The 23,878-nt window shown below is 46.4% G+C and overlaps 2 protein-coding genes across 4 annotated transcripts in view; one reads left to right on the top strand and one right to left on the bottom strand.

Moving 5' to 3' along the window:
• Positions 1–23,878, bottom strand: part of DOCK1 (dedicator of cytokinesis 1) — a 556,534-nt gene that overhangs the window by 274,351 nt on the left and 258,305 nt on the right. The window lies entirely within an intron of this gene.
• INSYN2A (inhibitory synaptic factor 2A) overlaps positions 1–23,878 on the top strand; it is a 62,742-nt gene that overhangs the window by 2,245 nt on the left and 36,619 nt on the right. The window contains exon 2 of one of the 2 annotated variants that reach the window (XM_002698567.6): positions 19,518–20,715. In XM_002698567.6, coding sequence (XP_002698613.2) covers positions 19,523–20,715 — 1,193 coding nt within the window. In that variant the 5' untranslated portion in view covers positions 19,518–19,522. Of the gene's footprint in view, positions 1–16,547; positions 20,716–23,878 lie in introns of those variants that run through there. The other variant, XM_015460787.3, reaches the window with a different exon arrangement.

The raw sequence follows: 23,878 nt of genomic DNA, 5'->3' as shown, positions 1-23,878 counted from the left end.
TTTTATTACAGACGCATTTGCAGAAAAAAAAAAAAAGGTCTAACACAGCCATCACTAATTGCATGATTTTGCATAAATTATGTTAGTTACAGAGAGTTCGAGCTTTTCTTCACTAAATTCATCATTTCCTTAAAGATAAGGTGATTCCGTTTAATTTATTTAAAGACAAGGCCTCTCCTGAAAGATAGGTGCCCTTGAAAAGCAGAGGTTACCTTTCGATTTACTGGAGTTTATTAGTGTGATTAAGACATTAGCTTTTACTTAAATCAGCCCCATTGTCCTACTGAGACACAGCCACTGCTGGCCACACAGGTTAGTTGGCCTCAGCTGGGAAGTTGGTACTTTTACTCTTGACTTTGGGGGCTTCTCTATTCTGCCATGGTTGTTTTCCTCAGGTGCAGGGTAGGGAATTTCTGTTTTTTATTTCTCCCTCTGTACGGGGGAGGGGGGGACAACTTTGTAAGTAAATAAGTTAATTAATGGAAGACTTGTGTATGAAAGGCATCAGAGTACCAGGAAGATTCCTGCACAATGAAATAAGCAGTCAGAAAATAAAAATGATTCTCAGATGTAGAGCTGAACCCAGCAGAGCAGTTGGGCAGATGTGTTCACTGAGCTCCACATTTGTATTCTCTTGTCTGTTCCCACCCATGGCTGTCTCATTTAGAGCTACAACTACTGAACTCTCTTGTATGAGAAGCAGATTACTTATGTGGGGACAGGCTGCTTCTCGGGGAATAATAATAAAGAAGTCACAGCTACACTGCAAAGCGGCAGCGCTGAGGCCCGGCATCAGTGTAGGGAGGCAGGGACCGGGTCGTCGGGAACGGCGAATTGTGAAGCTCTGGACCAGCCCACCAGGCACCTGAGTAGGCGCACTGCAAGGCTGCTGCTCAAGCAATCAGATGCTCAGGAAACCACACCAGTTGTGCCTGTTTAAGGCAACCACAGTCATTTGGGGACTGTGGTCATGATGGTGACCCCCCCAGACAAAACTGGCATGGTTACATTAAACATTCCCTTCCTCAACAGTTCCCTGACCAACTCCTCCAAGCCCGTCATTCCCCCACCACCAAAATGAGCTGACATAATTTATGAAGCCGTTTCTTTTTAGTCTCCTCACATATTTGATTTTAATATTTCATAACATGACTTCAATATTTTAAAGCAAAATTTAGTATGATTGATATGACATGACAACACTTTTATTACCACGGAATTTGCATACAAACATTTGGATAAGTCTTTATCTAATATTTGGGCTAACCTATGACATAAATGTCGTAAAGACGTTACACATTTTCTTCAGTGTATTTTTAAAGTATATTTTTCTTGTATATTAAGGACATAACACAGAGATATGATGCCACGTTGTGGGGATCCTGCTGGGATTCATATAAAGACGCTGCTTAGATGTCAATTCATATTAAACAGTAAGCCATACGCATTACAGGTTTGAACCTTTGGGCTGTGTACAATAGATTATGTATCTGTTTCAGGTTCAGGGGCCCTGAAGTGTCTCCAAGCACCCGAGAATCTTACCTGTCAGCTTTACAAAAAACATACCTAGGGAGACATTGCTGGATTCTAAATTCAATTCTTGATATAAACTCTCTCAGACACCCCCTCTACCATAAGCCACTGTGATATTCAGTATGGGTCTGAGTCATACATACCGTAGACATCATTCACACCACAATGAATGAATGAGTTGAGGGATTCTGAGTTAGATAAAGATGTTATCAAGTGACAAACCAGTAATGTAAATAAAAACAAAACACTCTGATAGCTCTGTGGCTTTCTGCTGGACGCATATTCTCAGCTCTAATTGGGAGAGAAAGAAAAAGAACTCGACTACAGAAAAGCAGATAATAGGGACAAGGACTTCTGTTTCTAAATTATAAACCTTTTGGCCAACACTATGTTTCCAAGGGATTTGGGAAGAACAGTCTTCAAATTCATCATTTGCAAATATTGTTTCTGTAGAGTACTGAGCTGATTATTCCAAGTACTGTACATTCACAGACAAGCTCTCTTTGCCGTGTTATCTTGCTGTTAGGAGTTGACACCAAAGGTGAACAGAGATGTTTACGTCTACACACTGACCCTTCACCCAAGTTGTGCTATTATGGCCATGACAAGGTAAAGAAGAAACTTTTTGAAAAATCACAATAGTATGGCAAAAAGCTGGTCAAAGTTTATATTGCAGTTACTATGGAAAATTCCAATTCAATTCTTAATAATCTAGCCTTAGGCATAAAATGAAATGCAGTAAACTATAGCATATGAGAAACATAAGAAAGAGGTTTTGTGAAATACCAGAAATACTATGGGCAGGCAGTCCTGCGAATATGATACTCGCCTCATCAAGACTGCAGAGAGAAAAGGCAGGAAGGGGAAGCTGATGGTCTGAGAGCTTCGTTTCAGCTGCTCAGTTAAGAAACCGCCAAGGAGGTACAGCATTATCCACTTTAAACAGAAATGAAACTGACCAATCTTTGTTTGTGTTTCCAGGTCATCATTCCACTGGTGATGTGGGCCCCTCCATACTGGTTGTTCCCTGGGAGGTATCCTATGTTTGTCCAATTCTTTATCTTTCTCATGTGTATTAATACTTTAGTAGTCAGACTCCGAACACCCCGTATTATCTGCATTGTGTTCCCTGGAAGCTGCTTGCTTTTGTAGTAAGCGATTTTAGCATCCTTGGAAATGTAATGGAACTATAAAACCTGGGCTCCGGTAATGGGCAAGCACTGGAAAGTAGATTGATATGCAGATGGCTTGGTCCAGAAAGGAAGGCTGGTCTGTGGAAATGTACCCAGCCGTAGCGGCAGTGGCCATAGCAGGGTGTGAGATATTGCAAGATGAGTGAGCGGTTCTCAAGAGGTTCAAGGCCAGGAAGGCGAGAGGGGGTGGGAGATAGGATGAGGAGAGGACCAGCAGTGTGCTTTGGGGGTTCCCAGGCAGACAGGGTGATGACCTATGGAGAAAAGGGGATGAGATGCACACACAAATCCTGCAGCTGAGCACAGCTGCTGGGTGCTCAGAGTGAGAGACCTGTGTGGGAAGGTAAGAAGCGACGCTGGGCGCAGGCTTCAGGGTGGATATCAGAGAGTGAAGAAGCAGTTTAAAGCCAGTTTACGGAGGAACCAGCAGGGCAGAAAGGTCCTGTGTTCGTTGGTGATAGGTAACCACTGAATGTTTTGAACAACTGCATACATTTCTAGAAGACGAAGTCTTGATAGCTCGAGACAACCAGAGAAGAGGAATTGGAGATCGGTTGAGAGGGTGCGAAGGGTGAGAATTAACTGGTAGCAAAGGTGACTGGTGACCATGGAGATATATACAAGGGGGCATTTGGGAGAGAGACATCCTGGGTGGTGAGTCTGTAACATGGAGAAGGGACTAACGATGCTACTAACCCAGCCTGACACGGGGCTTAGGGATCAAGAGAAGCAGAGAAGCCAGGGAGCCAGTAGGTCTGGAGGAAAAAAGATAGGATTACTATCAGAAATCGGAATGTGAGTTTCCAGCTGGAAACATTATTTTAAAAGATAAGTGCTTCATCATTTCTTGCTTCTTAGAACGTCCATGAGAAATACTCTGAAAGAGGAAAAACTAGACCAAAGGATTCACACCGCAAAGAAATTCTTAAAGGACTAAGAATAGTCCTATGAAATAACAGGTGCTTAATGAATATTTAATGAAGCTATTAACAATAAACCTAGTCAGTGATTTTGCTAGAAATTCACAGACTCCAGATTGGACAATAATTTTTTTTTCCTTCCATTTCAAGTTTACTTGTTTTGAAGTAGGAATTAAAAGGATGAATCATGAGATGTTGCTAACAAGGAAGACAACTTCTAGAGATGCACTATCTTCAAATCTGAGCCACATGGTGATTAAGGAAGACAAAAGTCTCAAAGGTTTGGAGTTTTCCTCCCCCAAACTCAACCTTATGTAGAGCTTCCTTTGGTGAAAGTTCACATGGGTAGAAGTTGAGTTTTTAAAGACAGAATGTAAGTTTAATGACCTAGTAATAGAATTAGAGTGAAAGAAACCAGGGAGGCAAAGTAAGCCTCAATCCAGTAGATTAAATGCTCTTTTATCCCGAATGATGACAGTTTTTGGCTGAAAGGAATTTTCACCTTACCAAAATACGAGTCCATAGAATCAGTTCAAGACAACTAGAAAACATCTATCTTTTAGCCTTGACCCCACCTCTCAATTTTATATCATGGCATATCAATTTCATTGGGTTTGTGCCAGACTCACCAATGTATCTCTTCTTTTTTCAAGCGATACGAGAGTGGTTCGTAAAGATGTGGCTTTTTGCTTTTCTCTTTTTTCCATGTTGAAATGGCATGGCACAAACAACTAGACAACTGGCTTCCCATCAATCGTGAACTTACAACTCGCATTCCTTGGAGAAGTGTGGCAGGGAAGCACTCTCCAGAAAAGTTCATACACACGCAAGTGTAGAGCGTTTGAAAATCTCAATATGCTAGGGACTTCCCTGGTGGTCCAGTGGCTAAGACTCCAAGCTCCAAAACAGAGGGCTTGGGTTCAGTTCCCGGTCGGGGCACCAGAATCTACACAGCGCAACTAGAGCTCACACGTGCTGCAACTTAAGGCCAGCTGCAGCCAAGCACACGAGTGTTTTTAATAAAAACATTTATTAAAATATTTTAATAAAAATGCTAAGAAAGATGAGTTTCTCACTTTTAAACCATATTTTTCATCTGACTTCTCAGGCCATTGAAAAATCCCATGATAACTGCTTTTCTCAAACATTTATTGTCTCTTTGTTTTGAAAGTAGTTGTTAGTTCAGAGGCTTCACAGAAGGACTTTCCCTCCTGGTTTAATTTTTATTGTTGTTTTTGCTATTTCTAGTCATCTCCACGCACACTATTCACTCTCCTCTAAGTATGTCTTTGCTTTACATATTGTTTCTATCAGATTTACTAGTGGGGCGAAAACCCCCAGGGTTAGGCTGCTGCTGCTGCTAAGTCGCTTTAGTCGTGTCCAACTCTTAGCGACCCCATGGACTGCAGCCCACCAGGCTCCTCCGTCCATGGAATTTTCCAGGCAAGAGTACTGGAGTGGGATGCCATTGCCTTCTCTGAGGGTTAGGCTACAGGATGGAATTGATCACAGGGTTGCAGAAACTGGCTCTGTGAACACACCAGCTGGTCTTCTTGGGCAGGGCAAGCCAAGGGAGGCATCCTTTCTCCAGAAGGCAAGGTCAGCCGCTGAGTGAGTGGTAGAGGATGGACTGGAATCCAGGGCCCCTGGCTCTCATTTCATTCCTCGTGACCATTAAGTTCCACATCAAAGACTCAGTCCCAACTCTGGATCTAAAGCGTCTGTGAAAATGACCACTGGCAAGCCCAGTTTTCAAATAAAAACCTACAACTGTATACTTTATATAATCAGCCATTCAAAGTGGCTTACCAACCTTACAGGGGGTTCTCAAACCTGTTTCTCTCAAATAACTTATCCAGTGTCGTCCACAGATGCACCCTATTCTTAAGTGCACTGTCCTCATCAGCATCACTTCCTCATCGGCGGCAGCATCACCAAGACCACATACCGGGGGCTTCACAGATACCAGCCACCTGGGCCCGCATCACAGATGAGAGTGCTTACAGGTGCATTCGGGGGGCACTGCCCACACCTGCACCCCCAGTTCTGCCAGTTACTATCAGGGTGATGTGGGCACAGGTTTACCTTGCAGTGCCTCAGTTTCTCCCCCTTTTAAGAAACAATAACCGGTCCATCAGAGATATTTGGTAGAACTTCCCTGGCGATCCAGTGATTAAGACTCCAAGCTTTCACTGTAGGAGGTTCAGGTTAGATCCTTGATTAGGGAACTACAATCCCGCATGCCATGTGGCATGGCCAAAAAACAAAAGAAAAAAAAAAAAGTATTTGGAGAATGCAGTATTAGAACATGGACAATGTGGGGCTTCCTTGGTGGCTCAGTGGTAAAGAATCCCAGGTTCGATCCCTGGGTCGGGAAGATCCCCTCGAGGAGGGAACAGCTACCCACTCCAGTATTCCAGCCTGGAGAAGTCCATGAATAGAGGTGCCGGCAAAGAGTTGGAGACGACTGAGCAACTTCCACTTTCACTTTTTTACTCGCCCAGGTTATATAATCTGAGCAGTATTTTGAGCTAGTTTGTGGAAGGGGCAGAACTCAAAAGCAGGCAGGCAGTCTCTACACCCCAGTTCTGAAGCACCCTGTGATATGACAGAGCCAGGAAGGATCATGACAAGAGAAGACCAGAATGACAGAATGCCAAAGGGATGACCTTGCACACCCCCTCGCCAACTTATAAAATCCTACACGTAAATCATTCACTAATAATCAACCTCCAACCCCTGACCCCTGCTGAGAAGAGCTGCCTCCGCCCCCGGAATTTCTAGGAATGGACCAAATTCTAGATCAAGAGAAAAAAAGGTGTGAATATACCTTATTCTGGCTGTGGACCTGCCAGGTGACAATTTACTTGGCATTCACCATGTGATCATGAATCCACCATGCAGAACACCTGTGTTTTGAATGGTGACAGTCACAGGTCACTCATTGCCCTCTGGGAGGAGAATCCATGTCCACTGTTGATCCCAAGTGGGGCCACTGGAAGCTCACCGTACTGCCCTCAACCTGGGCTCTGTTTGGTGACCAGCACCCCGTGGCTAAGTTCATCCTAGAAAAAGTATTACAGAAGGGGGCGGCTCTCCTTGCTCCCCTGGGACATCACTCATTCATCCTTTCATTCAGTAAATATTTACGGGTACTTTTTATGTGTCACGTGTTGCTCTAAGCTTTAGGAATGCCGCAGGAAATACAAGACAATGAGGGGAATAAAACAAAACACGGAGACTGGTGGGTCTTCATCTTGCCTGCGTTATCCCGGTCATCTTGACTCCCCCGGCACCCCTTTCCCTGGGTGCCTGCTGGGGTAGGGACCAGTATATTTCTTCTAGAGAGTCAGGTTCAAGGATGGAGACCCTGAGGAAGATGCATGTCTTCCTACTTCTGAGAGAAGAACAACCTCCCTTAGGATTCTTTAAAAGGCTGTCTTTAAAAACAACAACAAACCTTGTAAAAGCTTCCACTTCTTTAACACTTACGCTCTCCTCCAAAGTTTCAAGAAGGTCAAGTGTAAGAGGGGTCATTTAAAGTTTTGGAAAGACATATGTTTTCCTTTTAAAAAATTATTTTTAGGATTCTGAGGGGAACAGAATCATTTCAAGATCAGCAGTACTGCTTACGCATGGCAATGCCAACTTCCCTTCTTGAACCTACACAACCTTTCCCCTCTGTACTCTATTCCTTTTCCACAATCCCCGTGAAGGAAGAGGTGTCCAGAGATCAAAAGGCAGAAGCCGAGCATAGAGCATAGACTTAAAATGGGATCATTCGTCCAGTCCAACACTCGCGCTCATTGCATGCTGGGTGCTTCATAAAACGTGAAACTGTGACAGTCCGGCCTCAGTTGCCTAAGAGGAACTGTCCAGCTCAGTTCTGAACAGGAGAAGGGTCGCTGCAAACCGCCTGATCCGGAGCAGTGCAAAGCCGACGGCAGTGGCTCTTGCTAGCAGGAACCCTTTGCCTTTGTCCCACTGAATAGCACTTGGGATGTAATTCCCCGAGCACCGCCCCGTCCTCTCTCTGTTTGCCTGTCTGTCTGGGCAGTTCCAGGCCTCACTGTTCCCCTCACATTCTCCATCTTGTTTCATTTCTCCATCTCCCTTTTCCTTCTGCCCCATGTTCATCACAGAATGTAGTGTAGAATTATTATTTCTGAGTATTGATTTTATTGAGTGCAGTTTACTGAGTGCAATTTTATTTAGACTCCAAGTTAAAAAAAAACAAAAACAAAAAAACGACTTCACGCAACACCATTGGGCCAAAGCACACACACTCGGAAGTAACCCAGTGCAGAGGGGTGATCCCGAACTCTATTGATTTCCCCCCAGAACGTCAGGGGTTCCTCCTCTATAGCAAAATCCAGGATTCAGTTAGAAGGCTAGGTTACAATGATTCCACCCTAACATGTTCATGTTATCCCACATGATTGAGATTTTCTAATTAAATTCTTATTTTGCAATAGCCACATCCCACTCCGAAGATGAAAGCCAGGCACTATAAGAACAAGCCTACTGGTCACATTTACTGTAGCAAATCTGTTGTAAGGGCCTTGACGTACTTTAGGAGAAAACAGAAAATACACGTCACTGCTGAACCATCTACTCATTTTCGTGCGAGTGTGGGTCATCTCTTGTCCCTGCATCAGCACAGAAAAAAAAATTTAAAGTAATACTTTGTAACAACCAAATTTGAGAGAGTTACACCAAGGTTCAAAAGATAAAAATCTGTGGAACGTGGTTTCTCTTAAACTAATGGAGCTCTGTCCCTTTACCCTTCCATTCATCTGATCCCTACACAGGATCCAGGCTCCATCTGATTGAGGATCCAGGTTATAGAGAAAGAATCCATGGAAACCAATAATATTGAGTACCCACCCTAAACCTTCTTAAAATGTCCTGGGTAAGGCCCCTCCTGTGAGGATACTGGGATGCATATCATTATATTCTTTAATTAGCAAGGATCAAAGGCTGATTGAGTTCGAGAGAAAGAGGAGATACTTAGCAGAATCTAGTCTGCAAACACTTACATAAGTGTAAGCAGAGAGAAGGAACACATCAAAGCAAAGCAACTGAGGCTTGAGGCCCATCTTTCCATGTCCCCCAGGGGATGCCTGCCCTGACTTCCCAGGGAACACTCTGGGTCCTTTCTTCTTCCTGCTCCCAGGATGGTCCTCAGCGCAGCGGGCTGGTGCTATCCACAGAAGAATGTCTTTTCCATGCTGAGCTCACAGCACTGAGGACTGGGCCTCGTTTTCCTGGGTGCCCAGCGCACGGTATGGTGCCTGCATCCCCCTTCACATGCAGGCACCATTCACTGCATCCGTGAAAGGGCCATGAAGACAGGCGTAGCTGGGGGGAAGGAGGGGGCAGGCAAGACTAGACTTGAATCATTAAAGAGGAGGATGGGGCCAAGGCCAGAACATGAACCACTGGGAGCAAAGACATGAAGGAGGGAGTGACCCACGTATACTCCAGAGACACTGTAAGCACTGGCTTGAGCAGACAGAGAGCTTGTGAGTAGGTCTGAGATATCCAGGGGGATAAGCGGGATGGAAAAGGTTACAGAGGACCCTTACAAAAACTGCTTTTTGGAAGTGCTACCCAACTAAGACTAGGCGGGTACTCACAAAGAGAGATGTTTGCAGTTGAAGGTGGGACTGAGGATGTGCAGGATGGAGGGACGGAGAGCTGAGAGCAAGGGACGTGAAAACACCAAGGTCGAGCTTGGGATGGTGAGGATGAAGGGAAGAAATCAATAGTGAAGCAGTAGGAAGGTAAAGCAAAGATCAGTGGGACCTAGCGATGGCCTGGTTAAGGGGGATTACACTAGGGAGTCTGGCAGGTAAAGCACTGTCAGCAGCTGTTAGGAGCCCTCAGAATCAAAGGACTCAGAGACATACAGCACCCTACGACGGGTGGGCTGGGGTCTCTTGGCCGCCGGGCAGGCCAAGTTCAGTCCTGCGTTTAACACTGGGCGCCTTTGCTGCATGCTCGGCTGGGGCGAGCGCAGCAGCTTTGTTACTGGGTTGAGCACAGACTGTTAGGGTCGCAGGCCGTTCGCCCCCGTGTCAGCCCTCCTCCCAGAAGGGCACAGAGGCCTCCAGGCTGCAAGAGACACTGCTGAGCTGCTCAGGCACACGGAGGCAGGCTTCTAAAGACATTAGAGCAGAGCGCGGTGGCTGGGGAGGGGGGAAGTGTGGCTTCATACTTTTTATGAGGCTACATAACGTTATGTACAGAAAAGAGAGAAGTTCATAATAGCTGTTGGTCAAGGAAAAACATTAAAGAACCAACTGACCCAGCAGAGTTAAAAAAAAAAAAACCCATGGGGACTAATGAGAAGTCGAATTTATGTTAAGAAATAAAAAGTGAAAGCCATTTGGACATCAAAGGATGTGACACCCAGACATTTTTTATTTTTTTTTCACCTCCCACCCCTAAGAATATTTTGGGCACTAAATGCAGAAAGTGCACCCTAAGTGCTCCTGCAGTTGCAACTATTAGCTGCTACTGGAATATTCCCTCTGTTTCTACATCTCCAGCGACTGTACACTGTCTCCCTGACAAGTGTGGTCTACGCTGACAGCATCTCTCTTCAGGGTGATGAGTTATTTCTGAGGTCCCTCTCATTGTTCATCAGCTGCAGTGGAAGGAAAGGGGTCTTAATTCATTTCCTTAATTCATGTCCCTGGTGCACTCAGATTAAATAATTCCTGCATCATCTTGTGTGATAGCACAAGTATCCCAGAAAAGGAGAGTTCGTTCAGACCAGGCAACCATCCCACACTGGACCATGGCTGACAAACGTGAGCCGTATTTGGGAAGACCATGCATGCTGCCTCTGACTACGGCTTTTTGTTATGATTCTGACCCGGACAGTCATCTCTCTACTGATAAATAGAAGCTGATTACAAGAAATACTCATTTCTCCCCTTCTTTCATGGCTTGTGCTACCTCAGCAGTACACCCAAGACCTTGCAAAGTCTACAGTTTGACCGGGCCAAGGTACCAGGGGAGACACACTGCAATGAAAAACGCACGGGGGATCCGTTTTGATGGTAATAGATGGACACTCCCATGGCCGTGCCAGAGAGATGGATAGCATCTTTAACTCTAATTGATTGCAGTTGTGGTGAATGGTCACCCCCAAGCAGAAACCCTGCCCGGGTGTTCCAATGTGATCTGAGATTGAGCCGGTAGAAGCAGCAGGGAAAACACACTCTGTTGACAGTTATTTTTTGGGGAAATTACTGTTCTAATTTTAGCTTCAGATATATGATGAGTCAAAACATGTCATTTAGCAAAAAAAAAAAATATATATATATATATATAAATATATATATATATATATATATATATATAAAAATATATATATGGATGGATTCATCATAGTTCATCAGTAAGGCAAAACAAGCACAAAGTGCATTCCAGTGTGCACGTTCTCAAAAGAGTGAGACTTTCATAAATAATCTAAGGAAGAGAAGCCACCTCTCTTGCATCCTACTAATTCCAGCTCTTGCGATCAGGCCCCACACCATCAACTAATTGTTGCTTAATAACTGGGAGCCTTTGGGGAATAGAGTAGGTGGGCTATTTTCTACATTCATCTAAATGCACTGAGAGCTATGCTCAAAACGAAAGGCCTTATTTTTAACATTTTCTGTAACTGTCATACTGAAGGGGGAGTGAAGAGGAATAGGGAAATCAGTTCCTTTTCTAGTCTTACAGATGACTTTGGTGAGTGGCTGTTAGCAGTTTTACTGAATTCTTTCTGGACACAGTTAATTAGCAAAGCTAACTGCTGCACATAAAGTTTCCTATGTTGATATAACATCTCAATTGGAGGAGGTATTTTTTTCCAGTTGATTTTGGCCACCGTCACAAAAGGTTGCTAGTCCATTTCTACGAATTTAGATCCCATCTGGACAGAGGATAAAGGAAGGTTAATGTCAGGATAAGCTGAGCACAGAAACACTAAGTAAACAGGCCAAACGAAGAGGAAAGTCAGGTCCAGTGAAGACAGCATCTTCCGGTCCTTCTAAAACCTCAACACCAAACCCAAACATCCACGTAGAAAATTCGTGCTTTACTTCCTCTGCTCCCACTAATTAGAAACAGGCCAGTGAGAGTCAGTTTATGCTTTGTGGCTGAAGTAATGGAGTAAAAGTTTTTCTGTAGGTAAAAATGAGGGTTTTTTGTTTTTTCTTTCTTTTAAGTCAAGAACTTGCCTTAACTACATTAGAAGGGGAAAGAAGCTCATGTATTTGAGGATCAATCATGATTTTGATGTTGTTGAGAGTAAAAAATAACATAGAACCTCCTCATAACAACTGATGCTAAAGCTTGAAACTGCAATACATTGGTCACCTGATTTGACTCATTGGGAAAGACCCTGATGCTGGGAAAGACTGACGGCAAAAGGAGAAGGAGGCAGCAGAGGAGGAGATGGTTGGATGGCATCAATGACTTAATGGACATGAATCTGAGCAACTCCAGGAGATAGTGGAGGACAGAGGGGCCTGGAGTGTTGCAGTCCATGGGGCTGCAAAGAGTTAGACACAACTTAGTGACTAAGCTACAGCAACATAACAACTAAAAAATTTTATTATACGAGCATAGAATGCTACTCAATAGAGGCATTGCATAAGACAGCAGATATGAAAGTTCTCATTTAAATATTTGCTATTGCCGAAAAAGAAATGTAGACTAGAAACAATGAGTACTGTCAGCAGTGGGAAGGACATAAAACTAACTTGGTCAAAGAGCCCAGGGGCTCCGTTTCACTCTTTACTCATTCTAGCAAACCTTTAAAAAACGTCTGCCCATTGCCATCAAGGGAAGTCCAGCTTCTTCACCCCAGAATCAAAGCGTATTCAGAATTAGATCCATAAAATGGATTTTCTGAAATCAGAGATATGCACGAGCCGGGTGTCTCCACTGAGCAGCTCTTTCTTCTGCCCAGGACCCTCTGTCCTGCTTCCCAATGGATGATCCTCAGGTCTTAATGATGGAGACCTCATGGCAATCATCCACCAGCCCAGAGGATGGGGCATGGCTTGGGTATTTCTCACAAAGGGCCACAGCTTTGGGGGCTGGGACAGGAGCGGCTCCCCTGCCTACAGCTCAGTTTCAGAGGGGTGTCAGCGTTCTTTTTTTTTTTTACACCCCACTTCAGCCTTCATAGGCAATGACTTCTGAAGAAGGGAACACATGTCTGGAAAAATATCATTTCAGTGTATTAAACAAAATTAAACTGGATAATGAATCTCACTAAGACACAGTCCAAAAGCTATAGCAGTTAGCTTTGCCCAGAGGAGAGGACTTTTGCTTTGGAAGAATCAGTCAGTGTGATAACATAGGTCTTAACGTTAACTATTTCAGAAGGCGGATGAATTCATGAGCAGGTGTGGGGTCTCTGCCTCACTTCCTTTTCTGCCCAGGAAGCAGCGTGTTAAAACAGGGGATATTCTTTTTCATCACTCCCCCGCTCCCAGTTCAGGCATTCCCTCTGCATATAGAATAAAATGCTGACCCAATTAATCCTGAATCCCGGCCAGCATCTTTGACGCCAAGGTGTCTCAACAGCGGGAAAGCCACAAGGAAAACCAATAATATCATGCAGTCCCTTTCCAAACTCATCAGTTGCTGGCCTTAGCTCTTCTGCCGTATCCACCAACTGAGGGGACCCTGGGAGGTGTCCTGGCAAGGCCGGCCTGCTCCCCGGCCGCCACTGGCAGTCGACTGCATTATGCTGTTGATATCACAGCTGGAGCCCAGACTGGAAAGCTCCGGGTCCCTGCAGACAGTAAGAACTGAGCTCACCCAATGGAGATTCTCTCTCATCAGCTGCTGAAACCAACCAAGTTTGCCTCAGATGCTAGCTGTAGATTATAGGGCAAAACCGTTTGATTTCTAATTAAAACAGATGGCAAATTCCACCCAACCGTGAGTTTTCTCACATATTGATATATTTTCAACTAAACACTCCCTGGCTCTCCCAGCCGATCCACATACATACAGAGGGATGTGTGTAGATGTCTACACCTCGGCAGACATGAGGCAGGAGGTAGATGCCCCCCAACCCCAAGGTGAAGCGATTACAGATTCATTCCCTATGGACTGAAACTCGAAGAAGAGAATGCTATGCCAAGCTGCTTCAGTCAAGCCCGACTCTGCGACCCCATGGACTGTAGCCCACCAGGCTCCTCTATCCATGGGATTCTCCAGGCAAGGATACTGGAGTGGGTTGCCATTTCCTCCCCCAGGGGTTCTTCCCAATGCAGGGATCGAACCCGAGTCTCCCACACTGCAGGCAGATTCTTTACCATCTAAGCCACCAGGGAACCAAGAAGAGATGAGCAGGACAATTAAGGGAGGAGGAGAAAAGCAGGACAATTAAACTCCAGACCACATATTTCTCATTCCCGAAGTCAGGAGACCTCCCCAACCACAGGTATGCAGAAAGGCTCCTTGGAAGTCAATGGAGAGTGATGCTAAAGGATGCTCTACCCAGAGGCCTTTGCAGTAGAATCCATCTTGGCTAAGAAATGCACGCTCACACATGGGAAGATCCTGAGATATACCTCATGTGGACTGTGAACTGGGCAAATCAAAATGACTGGCCAAGAGAAACCCGGAAGAAATACCCCATAATAGTAATTCACACTGCCATGAGGGTGCGACTCAGCAGTTCAGGGACTTTCCCTCTGAGCAAATCTATCTATACATACTGCACTCTTGTTCCTCTTAACAAAAACTTTACCTGCTTCACTTCTTTCTAGCTTTGTGGGAATTCTTTTCTGCAAAGCCAAAGGACCAGGGCCCTTGCCACTGACCGCTGGTCTAGAGCTTAGGATCTGGCCTCCATCTCTGCCTGGGAGCCCAAGTCAGGGCAGGCCGAGCCCACCCGAGATCAGATACACATACACACACACATGAATACCATCAGGATTTTGAAATTCATTTTCTTTCTTTATCCAAGGCTTCCTCAAAACAATAAAAGATGACCTTTGGGAGACTGCTTGTACCCAAATCTAATCATTTCTGGGTTTTCCTTACTCGATCCAAGTGTTTCTAGTTGGCAGAGGCCTGATCCCCTCACGCTGCCTAAGGTGTGGACCGAGTTTGCTCTTTTTTTTTTTTAAATTGAGAAACAATATAAGGACACTGTAGGTCCTGCACCCAAACCAGAAGAAAGAAGGGGAAAAAAAAAAACACCTCCCCAAACGTACCATCTCAGTGCCACGGTGACAACCAATTTTTGGTTACTTTTTTCCAGTACAATTTGGTAGATGGCTTCCCTTCACTTGACATTATTTCACAAGCGTTTTCCTCCAATACTAAATAATCTTTATAATTATCATTTTAATGGCCGCACTGAGTGAATGTAACCATAATTTACTTAACCGTTTACCTATTGTTAGGCATTTAGTTGCTTCCATCTTTCACTCCTTTAAGCTGGAATGAACATTTTTATATAAGCTATTAATTTAAAGCGGCAGGCAGAGATGACTCTCCATCACTAATCTAAAAATACAGGGTTTATATATTTACAACTCACATTTGATTATGAAATTTAATTTGAGGGTAATTAAGACATTTATATTCCAAGCAGCTCCTCGACATCGCGCACTCCCCGAGCCAGCCAGGCACAACCGTGACTTGGCGTTTTTACCTCAAGACAGCACAGTCCAGTGAATCTAAAACACAGTTTTCTTATGAAAAATAAACTTTCTGAACTCCTTCAGCTTTAGAGCCAGTAGTTTAACTCTGACAGTCCATGGTTCTCCGGGGTGACCCGGACAAGGCAAGCCACCATTGAAAATGGCATTTTGGCATCACGATCAATCCAGAACTCAAGGCAACCCGGGCTGAGTCTGCTGCAGGACCAGCTGTGCTGCTGGGACCTACGTGGTGGTGCCCTGAGAAACCTGCACCCAGATCCTTTGTGGAAACAGGCCAAGGAAAGGGCCCGCCCTGAGTTCCAGTGTTTGATGCTTCCTGTGGTTTCCCATGGGTCATTTCAGGTTACAAATTTCCCCAGGCCGGGAACTTAAAGGGATGTACTGGCAGTGTGATTCTGAGCAAGATCCGGAAAAAAAAAATCGAGTGCCTGAGTTCCTCTGTTTCCAGCTTGAGGGTAACAATAGTGTCGTTGCTGTGAGGATGCTGTGAGATCAGGGAGAAAATGAGAGTGAAGTGCACAGGACAGGGCCGGCCTTGGTTTAGCACCCAGAAACCGGGAACGTACGGACTGAGTGTTGAGGCTACACAGTAAGGCGTGTATGAACAAATGCATGAAGAAGTGAAAAACAAGCACGCCAGGAAGTTCCACTTGTCTCCTGGACTCTTATCTAGAGAACAACCAGTTTTCTTGCATGACACAATCATTTTCTTTTTCTTTAAATTTTATCGAAAAATAGTTGATTTAGAATGCTGTGTTAATTTCAGTTGTACAGCAAAGTGACTCAGTTATACATATGTATTTTTTCATATGCTTTTTCAGTTCAGTTCAGTCACTCAGTCGTGTCTGACTCTTGGTGACCCCATAGACTGCAGCACCCCAGGCCTCTCTGTCCATCACCAACTCCCGGAGTTTACCCAAACTCACGTCCATCGAGTCGGTGATGCCATCCAAGCATCTCATCCTCTGTCGTCCCCTTTTCCTCTTGCCCCCAATCCCTCCCAGCATCAGAGTCTTTTCCAATGAGTCAACTCTTCGCATGAGGTGGCCAAAGTACTGGAGTTTCAGCTTTAGCATCATTCCTTCCAAAGAAATCCCAGGGCTGATCTCCTTCAGAATGGACTGGTTGGATCTCCTTGCAGTCCAAGGGACTAGGAATTTATTATTATTATTATTTTGCCACCGGCAATTAATTCTTCTGATTTGTTTTATTAGTTTGATGGTTGGGTCCAAGACCAGAATATCTTTCCAAACCAGCAGACTGATGGAAAAAAATTATTTCAGTGCAGTTCTTGGCAAATCGTGATGATGAATAGCGTGGTAGGACAAACTTATTCAGACACACATTTTTCAGTCGTGGCAGGGAAAAGGCTGAAAAATTACTAGTAAATTGCTTTTTGTAAAGATGCTCTCTCTTTCAAATTTTCCCTAGTGTGAAGGTCTTCTGCAGGATGAAGGCACAATACATTCTGACACACCTGGACAGCTGAGGCTTTAGAGAATGAATACAAGCTACGAGAGAGGGTTAAGGTTTCCTTTCCTTATTACCCCCACTGCCCCTATTCTCTCCCTCACACGAGGCCCCTTGTGTGCATCTTTGTAACCTTATGGGATAAGTGTCTCTCAACTATATCTATACACACATATATAATCTACCCTTATCAGGCACGCTCTGTCCCCATCACCCATGATCTTGTTCAGTCTGTATCTCTGCCTTTTCCGTCTTTCCAAAACGGCCTCATTTTTCAAGTTTCAAATGACCGACATCTCCAAATACCCCCAGTGCCCAGTAGAGCGCCAAAGACGAAAGAAGACCTGTTCTCTGTCTTGCTCCTGCCTCCCCCCAGATATGACTGTTTCAGATCAATTCTTTTGTCAGAGGACACACAGCTGCCGTGGGACTCACCTCCGTGTTGGCTGAGCTCCGAGCTACATCTTTTGCAGACTAGAGCCTCAGAGCTGGCACTCTGCATGCCTCCTGGGGAGGTGGGACACTGTGATGCCTTCCTGGTCTCTCACGTGGCTTTCCACCCCTGCCTTAGCTTCAGGACACACTCTAGCCACACAAGGTTAAAGGTCTGATGCAGTGGTTCTCAATAGGAGTCAGTTAGGCACCCCCAGGGCTACTCGTCTGGAGACCTTCTGGCTGTTACTTTAGAGTGGGGGTGCTGCTAATATTGAGAGACGCCAAGACGCTAATGCATATTTTACACGGCACAGGACAACCCCCAACAAAGACTCACCTGGCCCGTAACACCAAGAATGCCAAGGCTGGGAAACCTGATGTGATTGGAACCAAGCTCTGCAGGGATTACTTCTGATGTCCTCTAACGTGATTACTGGCTCACTGTTCAAGGCATAATTGATGAAGTGCTTGCATTTTTTCTCTAAGCCTTTCATTCAGTAACACTAGTGAACTTTCAGAGCACACCAGTGCCATGCTGGCCTGCAATGTCAACTTAACGGAGTCCCAGACTCTGCGTGGCGGGAGGGGGGAGGCGGATCTTTAACTCCCTCTTGGCCAAGGGCTCTGGGCTCCTCCCTGAAACACCAGCCCTGTTGGCCTGCAATTGTAACTCAGGGACGTAGGGAAGTGGCCTGCCTCTCTGTTCACTGGACTCCTGAGGTATGAGAAACAATGTGGACTCGAGGGGGCAGGTAGATCAGGATCCTGCCTGTGTGTCTCACTTGCTGTGTGACTATGAACAAGTGACCTAACCTCTCTGAACTCGAGTTTCCTCCTTGCAACGGGATGAGTGGCACTGAAGGTATTAGGCATGGCTCTCCTCTACCAGCAGAGCACCTGAAGACCGCACACCCCTGAATCCCAGAGCGGCAGTCACGTGATCACAGGGCCTATGGCATTTCACAGGAAGTGCCATGGGAGGCTCCATGAGGGTCCCTGGGTGGTGGGTGGGTCATGGCAGCCTGAGCCTGTTCTTGCATTGCTCTCACCGGCTCCTGTCAATGACCCTGCCTCTCTGGTCACCTCGCTTGGACACCAGGGCCCTCCACACCCCAGATTCCTCCCTTCTGCTTTCTTCTCGAACACAGGGAGGGGAAAAAGCAAACACTAACTCACAAAAGGCATACTTAACTGTATTTTCTTGCTTTCAGTTCAGCCCGCAAGAAAGTCCTTCCATGTGTGATAAACAGCTGCGAATCTGCCTAATAAAGTGAAGGCATTTTACCCACTGGTATTCCCCCAGAGCAATCACTGGCCACCTGCATCTTCTTAGTTGCATTTAATAATTCAGCCCAAGATGAATTTGCATGATTAACATAAAGCCTTGTGATTTTATTTTCTTTCAGAATTTAAATCCTGAAACAACCACCATTGTGTTCATTTGCAGAGGTTGTGATCAAAACACAAAACTTGATTCTAGAATGAATAATTTCTTTTTTTTTTTTAAGTATTTTCAAATACCCCTCTCCACAGAATCAAAGAAAAGAGTTGCTAACACAGACTTTGTAGAAACCAGGAAACCCATGCCCTCGCTATGGCTGATGTTAACCCATGAGAAGCAAGCCATACTGCTGAGACTGTTCCCTTTACAGTTTTCCCATAAACCAGCCCGGCACCCTATCACATAGCATCCAGAATGGCTAACATAAATAGATATAGTTCAGTTCCTCATCGGAGGACTCTCCACATTTATCCGATCAGGAGCTAGAATCCCCAAGATGTCTTTAAGAGAAAATAGCAATCCTCTCGGATTCCAATAATAGATTAATCGGTAGCCCTCAAAAAAGTAGTAAAAGCCCAAACCAAGTAAGTTGCATTTTGAAAAACCATCTGCCTGTGAAGTGGAGATGTGCCTGCAAAACAGCAATCTGCAAGAAAAAAAAAAGCAGAAGAGGCAGAGTCGTTGGGCTTCTTGATGAATATAGTAAAACAGGTTTGTCTGATGGGGAAACATGCCTTACTATCAAAGGAAAAACGAGTGTATCCTACATGGAGAGGGAGGCAAGCTTTAATATCTGAGAAACATTTCAAACTGTGCCTGCCAGGGATTCTCTGCCTGTCTGATTTTCCTTAACATAAAGGCCGACCTCACCTGTTTAAAAATAATTAGGGAGCAGGCATCCGTCATTCTGGCCCAAAGCCTGCGCTGCCTGTGGTTTCCTGTGGGTTTCTGTTCCACTGACAAGGTCTGTTGTTGTATCCGCCTGCAGGAACCATGGTCAGTAAGGAACCCAGCAAATGCGTACTCACGACCTCTGCGAGTGAAGTGGAGCCTGCCGCCTGTCTGGCCCTGGAGATGAAATATGCCCTGGATCCCAACCGGCAGATTAAGAAGCGGAATAAAGCCCTGCAGGTGCGCTTTAAGGACATCTGCGAGGCGCAAAACGAGCAGAGGGACACTCAGCTCGCCTCGGGCCTGCAGGGTGACAAGCGGGAGGCCAGGCCTGCATCCTGCCGGGCTGCCTACCGCAAGTACATGACCGTGCCGGCCCGGCGGTCCATCCCCAACGTCACCAAGAGCACAGGTGTGCAGACCTCGCCCGACCTCAAGAAGTGTTACCAGACTTTCCCTCTGGACCGCAAAAAGGGGACTCTCAAAAGCATCCCAGGCACCGAGGCCTTTAAAAGTCAGAACAACGGGTTGGTAATTGACGCGAAAGAGAAGAGCCAGGAAGGGCCGGGCGAGGAGGCCCGGCCGTGGGGCGCGGGCCGGGTACAGAAGACCACAGCCTTGGTTTTCCACTCCGACGAACACGTGAACGCGCTGGGGCCGCCCACCGGGGTCAACTGCGCGGAGCCGTGCAAAACCCCTGACCGGCACAGCTACCGCGATGCTCCGGTGCAGAACTCCACTCGGTTGTCCTCCCAGGAGCTGGAGTACCAGCTGCTCGGGAAAGCCAGGCAGGGCAGGGCGACCCCGGACACCGAGGAGCCGGCTCCATCGGCCCACCGGAGGGTGTTTAAGACCGAGGTGGCCACCGTGTACGCACCCGCCCCAGGCGCCAGGGCCCCTGCGCCGGCCTTGTCGAACTCCGCTCCCTCGAGCGAGTGGTCCCTCTGCCCCGCAGCCGACCTGGAGCGGAGAACGGCTGCGCAGGCCAGCGGGCTCCAGGCCCGGCCGGTCGTCGCCCCGGCCTGCTCGCCCCCGACGCAGTGCCTGTCCCCGGAATGTAGCGAAGAAGACGCCTCCCTGCAGACTCAGGCCCCCTCGGGGCAGGAGCGCCAGCCTTGTCCCCAGGCGCTCGCTGCAGATGAAGAATGCCGACAAATCGTGCCTCACACGGAAGTGGTCGACCTGAAAGCCCAGCTTCAGATGATGGAGAACTTGATCAGTTCAAGCCAGGAAACCATCAAAGTGCTCTTGGGGGTCATTCAGGAGCTGGAGAAAGGAGAAGCCCACCGGGAAGGGTATGTATGTTCCCGCCGGTCTTACAGTGCCCGTTGCAGGCTCACCACCCTCTGGGGGTGGGGGTGGGGGGGGGCCACTGCCAGCCCCCAAAGCCCAGACCCCTAAATGAGACCAGAGCCAGCATTTCTGAGAACAGATTCAGGTCTGAGGATAGGTGGGAGGGGGCAAGTTCAAAGGGGCCCCAGGTTATTCTGTGATCCTAAAACTCATTCATCCTCACCTGCAAGGTTGACTTGTTGGCTAGCATTCATGGGCCTGGTCTGGACTTGAGTACATTTTGAATGAATGGATGGAGCATCCCTTTTTAGCTCTGGGGGCTAAAGTTCATGACACTGATGAAGTACAATAGGTATGCCAGTCCAGAATATCTAATCTGAATAAGAAGCGACTTGCCTTTTAGTAATGGAAAAGAAATTCGGATGGCATTTTGAAAAGTAAATGCTGACTCACTTATGCTAAATAATTGGAATAACATTGACATTCAGGACTATACCAGGTTTTATATTTTATACAACAGACAATATGGTTCCCCCCTGCCCCCATCTTACTTGGAGCTTACAGAAGCGATGTCCATTCTTAGACAGATGCTATCTGTATATGATTAGGAGAGAGACGCCTTTCTCCATGAGATGCCCTGTGTATCCAGATGGGCAGGAGAGAGAATGTTAACAGCCAGGACTGTCGGCCACTGATAACAGATTGCTGAACTTTGTTTCCCATCTTTTGAACTTGAAATTGTGCAGCAGAGAATTTAACAACAAATGACCTAAAGATGGGACGTTAGTCTTGAGCCTCTTAGCTAGGAAGGCCAGGCCGTGTGCTAGGCTGATGGGAAACAGCCAGCACTGCTCTGCTTCTGTGCTTCTTGAAATAACCTTGTGGTTCATTGGCTTTGTTGAGATGGCCGATCAGCTCTTTCCCATTCCCCTGTGATGCTGTCTGGATTCTTCCAGCTCGTGTTTTGGAGGTGGCAACTGAGACAGTGCCCTCTGGCCTCATGTGATTAGCACCCTTCACCCTGTGGGCCCCAGTCCCTGGTTAAGTGAGCTGACAGGCAGGCCAGCATGATCTAAGCCCAGAAATGCACTGTCAGGACCGCAAGCCACCCTGTGCACGGGATGGCTGTGACTGAGTCACATCGTGTTTCCATCTTACAAACTAAGGGGAGGAAACAACCTCTGTGTTCCAAGGTAGCAGAGGAGGCTTAAGGCCTGGCCCCAGAGCCAAGCTGCTTGATGTAGACAGCGCCCTTGGCATCTGGCTTCATGCAGGTGGTCGACGTACAAAAGGAGTTGATGGTCAGTAACCTACCCGCCACCCCCTGCCCCCTGCCTGGCACGTCCTATGACCTAGCATTGCTTGCAGCTGACAGGATGAAGCAAAATGAGCAGCCAATTGTAAACTACTCTAACAGGAGATTAGTAGTAACCTACCATGACAGAAGGCTTTCAAAAGTCTTTGTTGAATTTTGGGTTTGCATCTCCATTTTCATCCCATTTCAATCATTTGGACTTGAATAAATACACAGCCAAAAGCAACCCAGTGCAGTGGGTCTATAAGGGATTTGTTGATCAGCAGAGCACATTCCATAGAAACATTAAAAGCCCAGACAGGACCGATCACAGACCTCGATACAGCTGCTCGTGATTTAAACCAGACAGCAAAACAGAAAGACACCAGCATCACCAAACGGGAAATAAAATTCAGCAAATGGTGTAAAACCAAATGTGTATCTACATAGCATGCTTCTCACGGGTGTACATGCCCAAATAAAGCCCTGCATGGGTTGATCATCCACAAACACTGTGCAAGGACAACTGTGTTCTAGATCGAGGCTCCTTCTATTAGAACAAGGGTGGAGAGCTACTTGAAATCTGAGTTTTCTGAGGCTACGTCAGTCTACCAAGTGGTGTTGAGTTTATTAAGACACGTCTAGATGGGAATTCTGGCTCTGAGGACTTGGGGCAGGGGCTTCGCCTCTGTGCCCCACCTCTTCACCTGTCCCTTGCTCATCGCCTGTCCTGCAGATGGGAAGGGGAGCAGGACAAGGGGTGCATGGAACCCAGGGCCAGGCGCCTCTTCATTTCTCATGGTGGCACGAGGGCTGCCTTGCTGGTTAGCAGGGTTGGGTTCTGAAAGCTCAGAAAGGAGGTGCAATCCATGTTTCTGCTATACCTACGCATTCACTGTGATGAGTGCACTTCTACATGCTCCACACACAGGCCGACCCCCAGCGAGGTAACTGCAAGCCCTGGGCTGCTCTGTCCAATACAGGCGCCTTGGGTGGCTACTGAAATGCACCCTCAAATTAATTACAATTGAAAATGCTTTACTCACATCAGCAATCTCACAGGTGCCCAAGAGTCACAGGTGGCAACCGACCCTTATACGAGACAGAATACTTTCATCATCATGAAAAGGCCTTGGCCCCAGTGTCCCCAAAACAAGGTCCAGTGCCTGGCTCCTAACCTGTTGAGCGGGCACCTTAGATCAAGGCAAAGGATGTTCTGACTTAGAAATCAACCTCTAGTTCAGTTGTTGTCTGCACGGGTCAAGTTACTGGTAGAAAGGCAGGACCGTATCGGGGTGAACTCCCACATCCGTTCCTAATACAGTAAGTCCCTACATAGGAAACCTACAAGCTGCAAGCTTTCAAAGAAATGAAGGTGCCCCTGTATGCCAGCTGTGGTACTGTACTACTGGACAAGGCACTGTACTATAAGATTAATGTTTTCTATTTTGTGTTTGTTTTTTATGTCTTATTTGTCGGGAAAGTATGATAAACCCTTTACAGTCCAGTACTCTATAGCTGATTGTGTTAGCTGGGTACCTAGGCTCAAACATTTTTGTACTTATGAACCAATTGGACTTATGAACACGCTCTCAGAACAGAACTGATTCATATGTAGGGGACTTACTCTAATCTTCATTTCTACCTCCCTCTCAAGCTCCCTGGATAATGGTGAGACAAGTGGTTTCATATTCCAAGACCCACGTTGAAGGTGACCCCTCTAGTTCAATGCCCAGGGTCATTCATTCGCCCAGAATTTGAATTTCCGCCACTGTTTTCCGTGTCAGAATATACTAGGAGACAGCAGCCTCAAAGGTGGGCACATGAGAGGCACACTCCTTCTCCATCTCCTTCTCAGGGGTCTGGGTGCA

This window comes from Bos taurus, chromosome 26 (genome assembly GCF_002263795.3).
Source record: "Bos taurus isolate L1 Dominette 01449 registration number 42190680 breed Hereford chromosome 26, ARS-UCD2.0, whole genome shotgun sequence".
In the NCBI taxonomy this organism is placed as follows: Eukaryota; Metazoa; Chordata; class Mammalia; order Artiodactyla; family Bovidae; genus Bos; species Bos taurus.
This window is presented reverse-complemented; position numbering and strand designations above follow the sequence as displayed.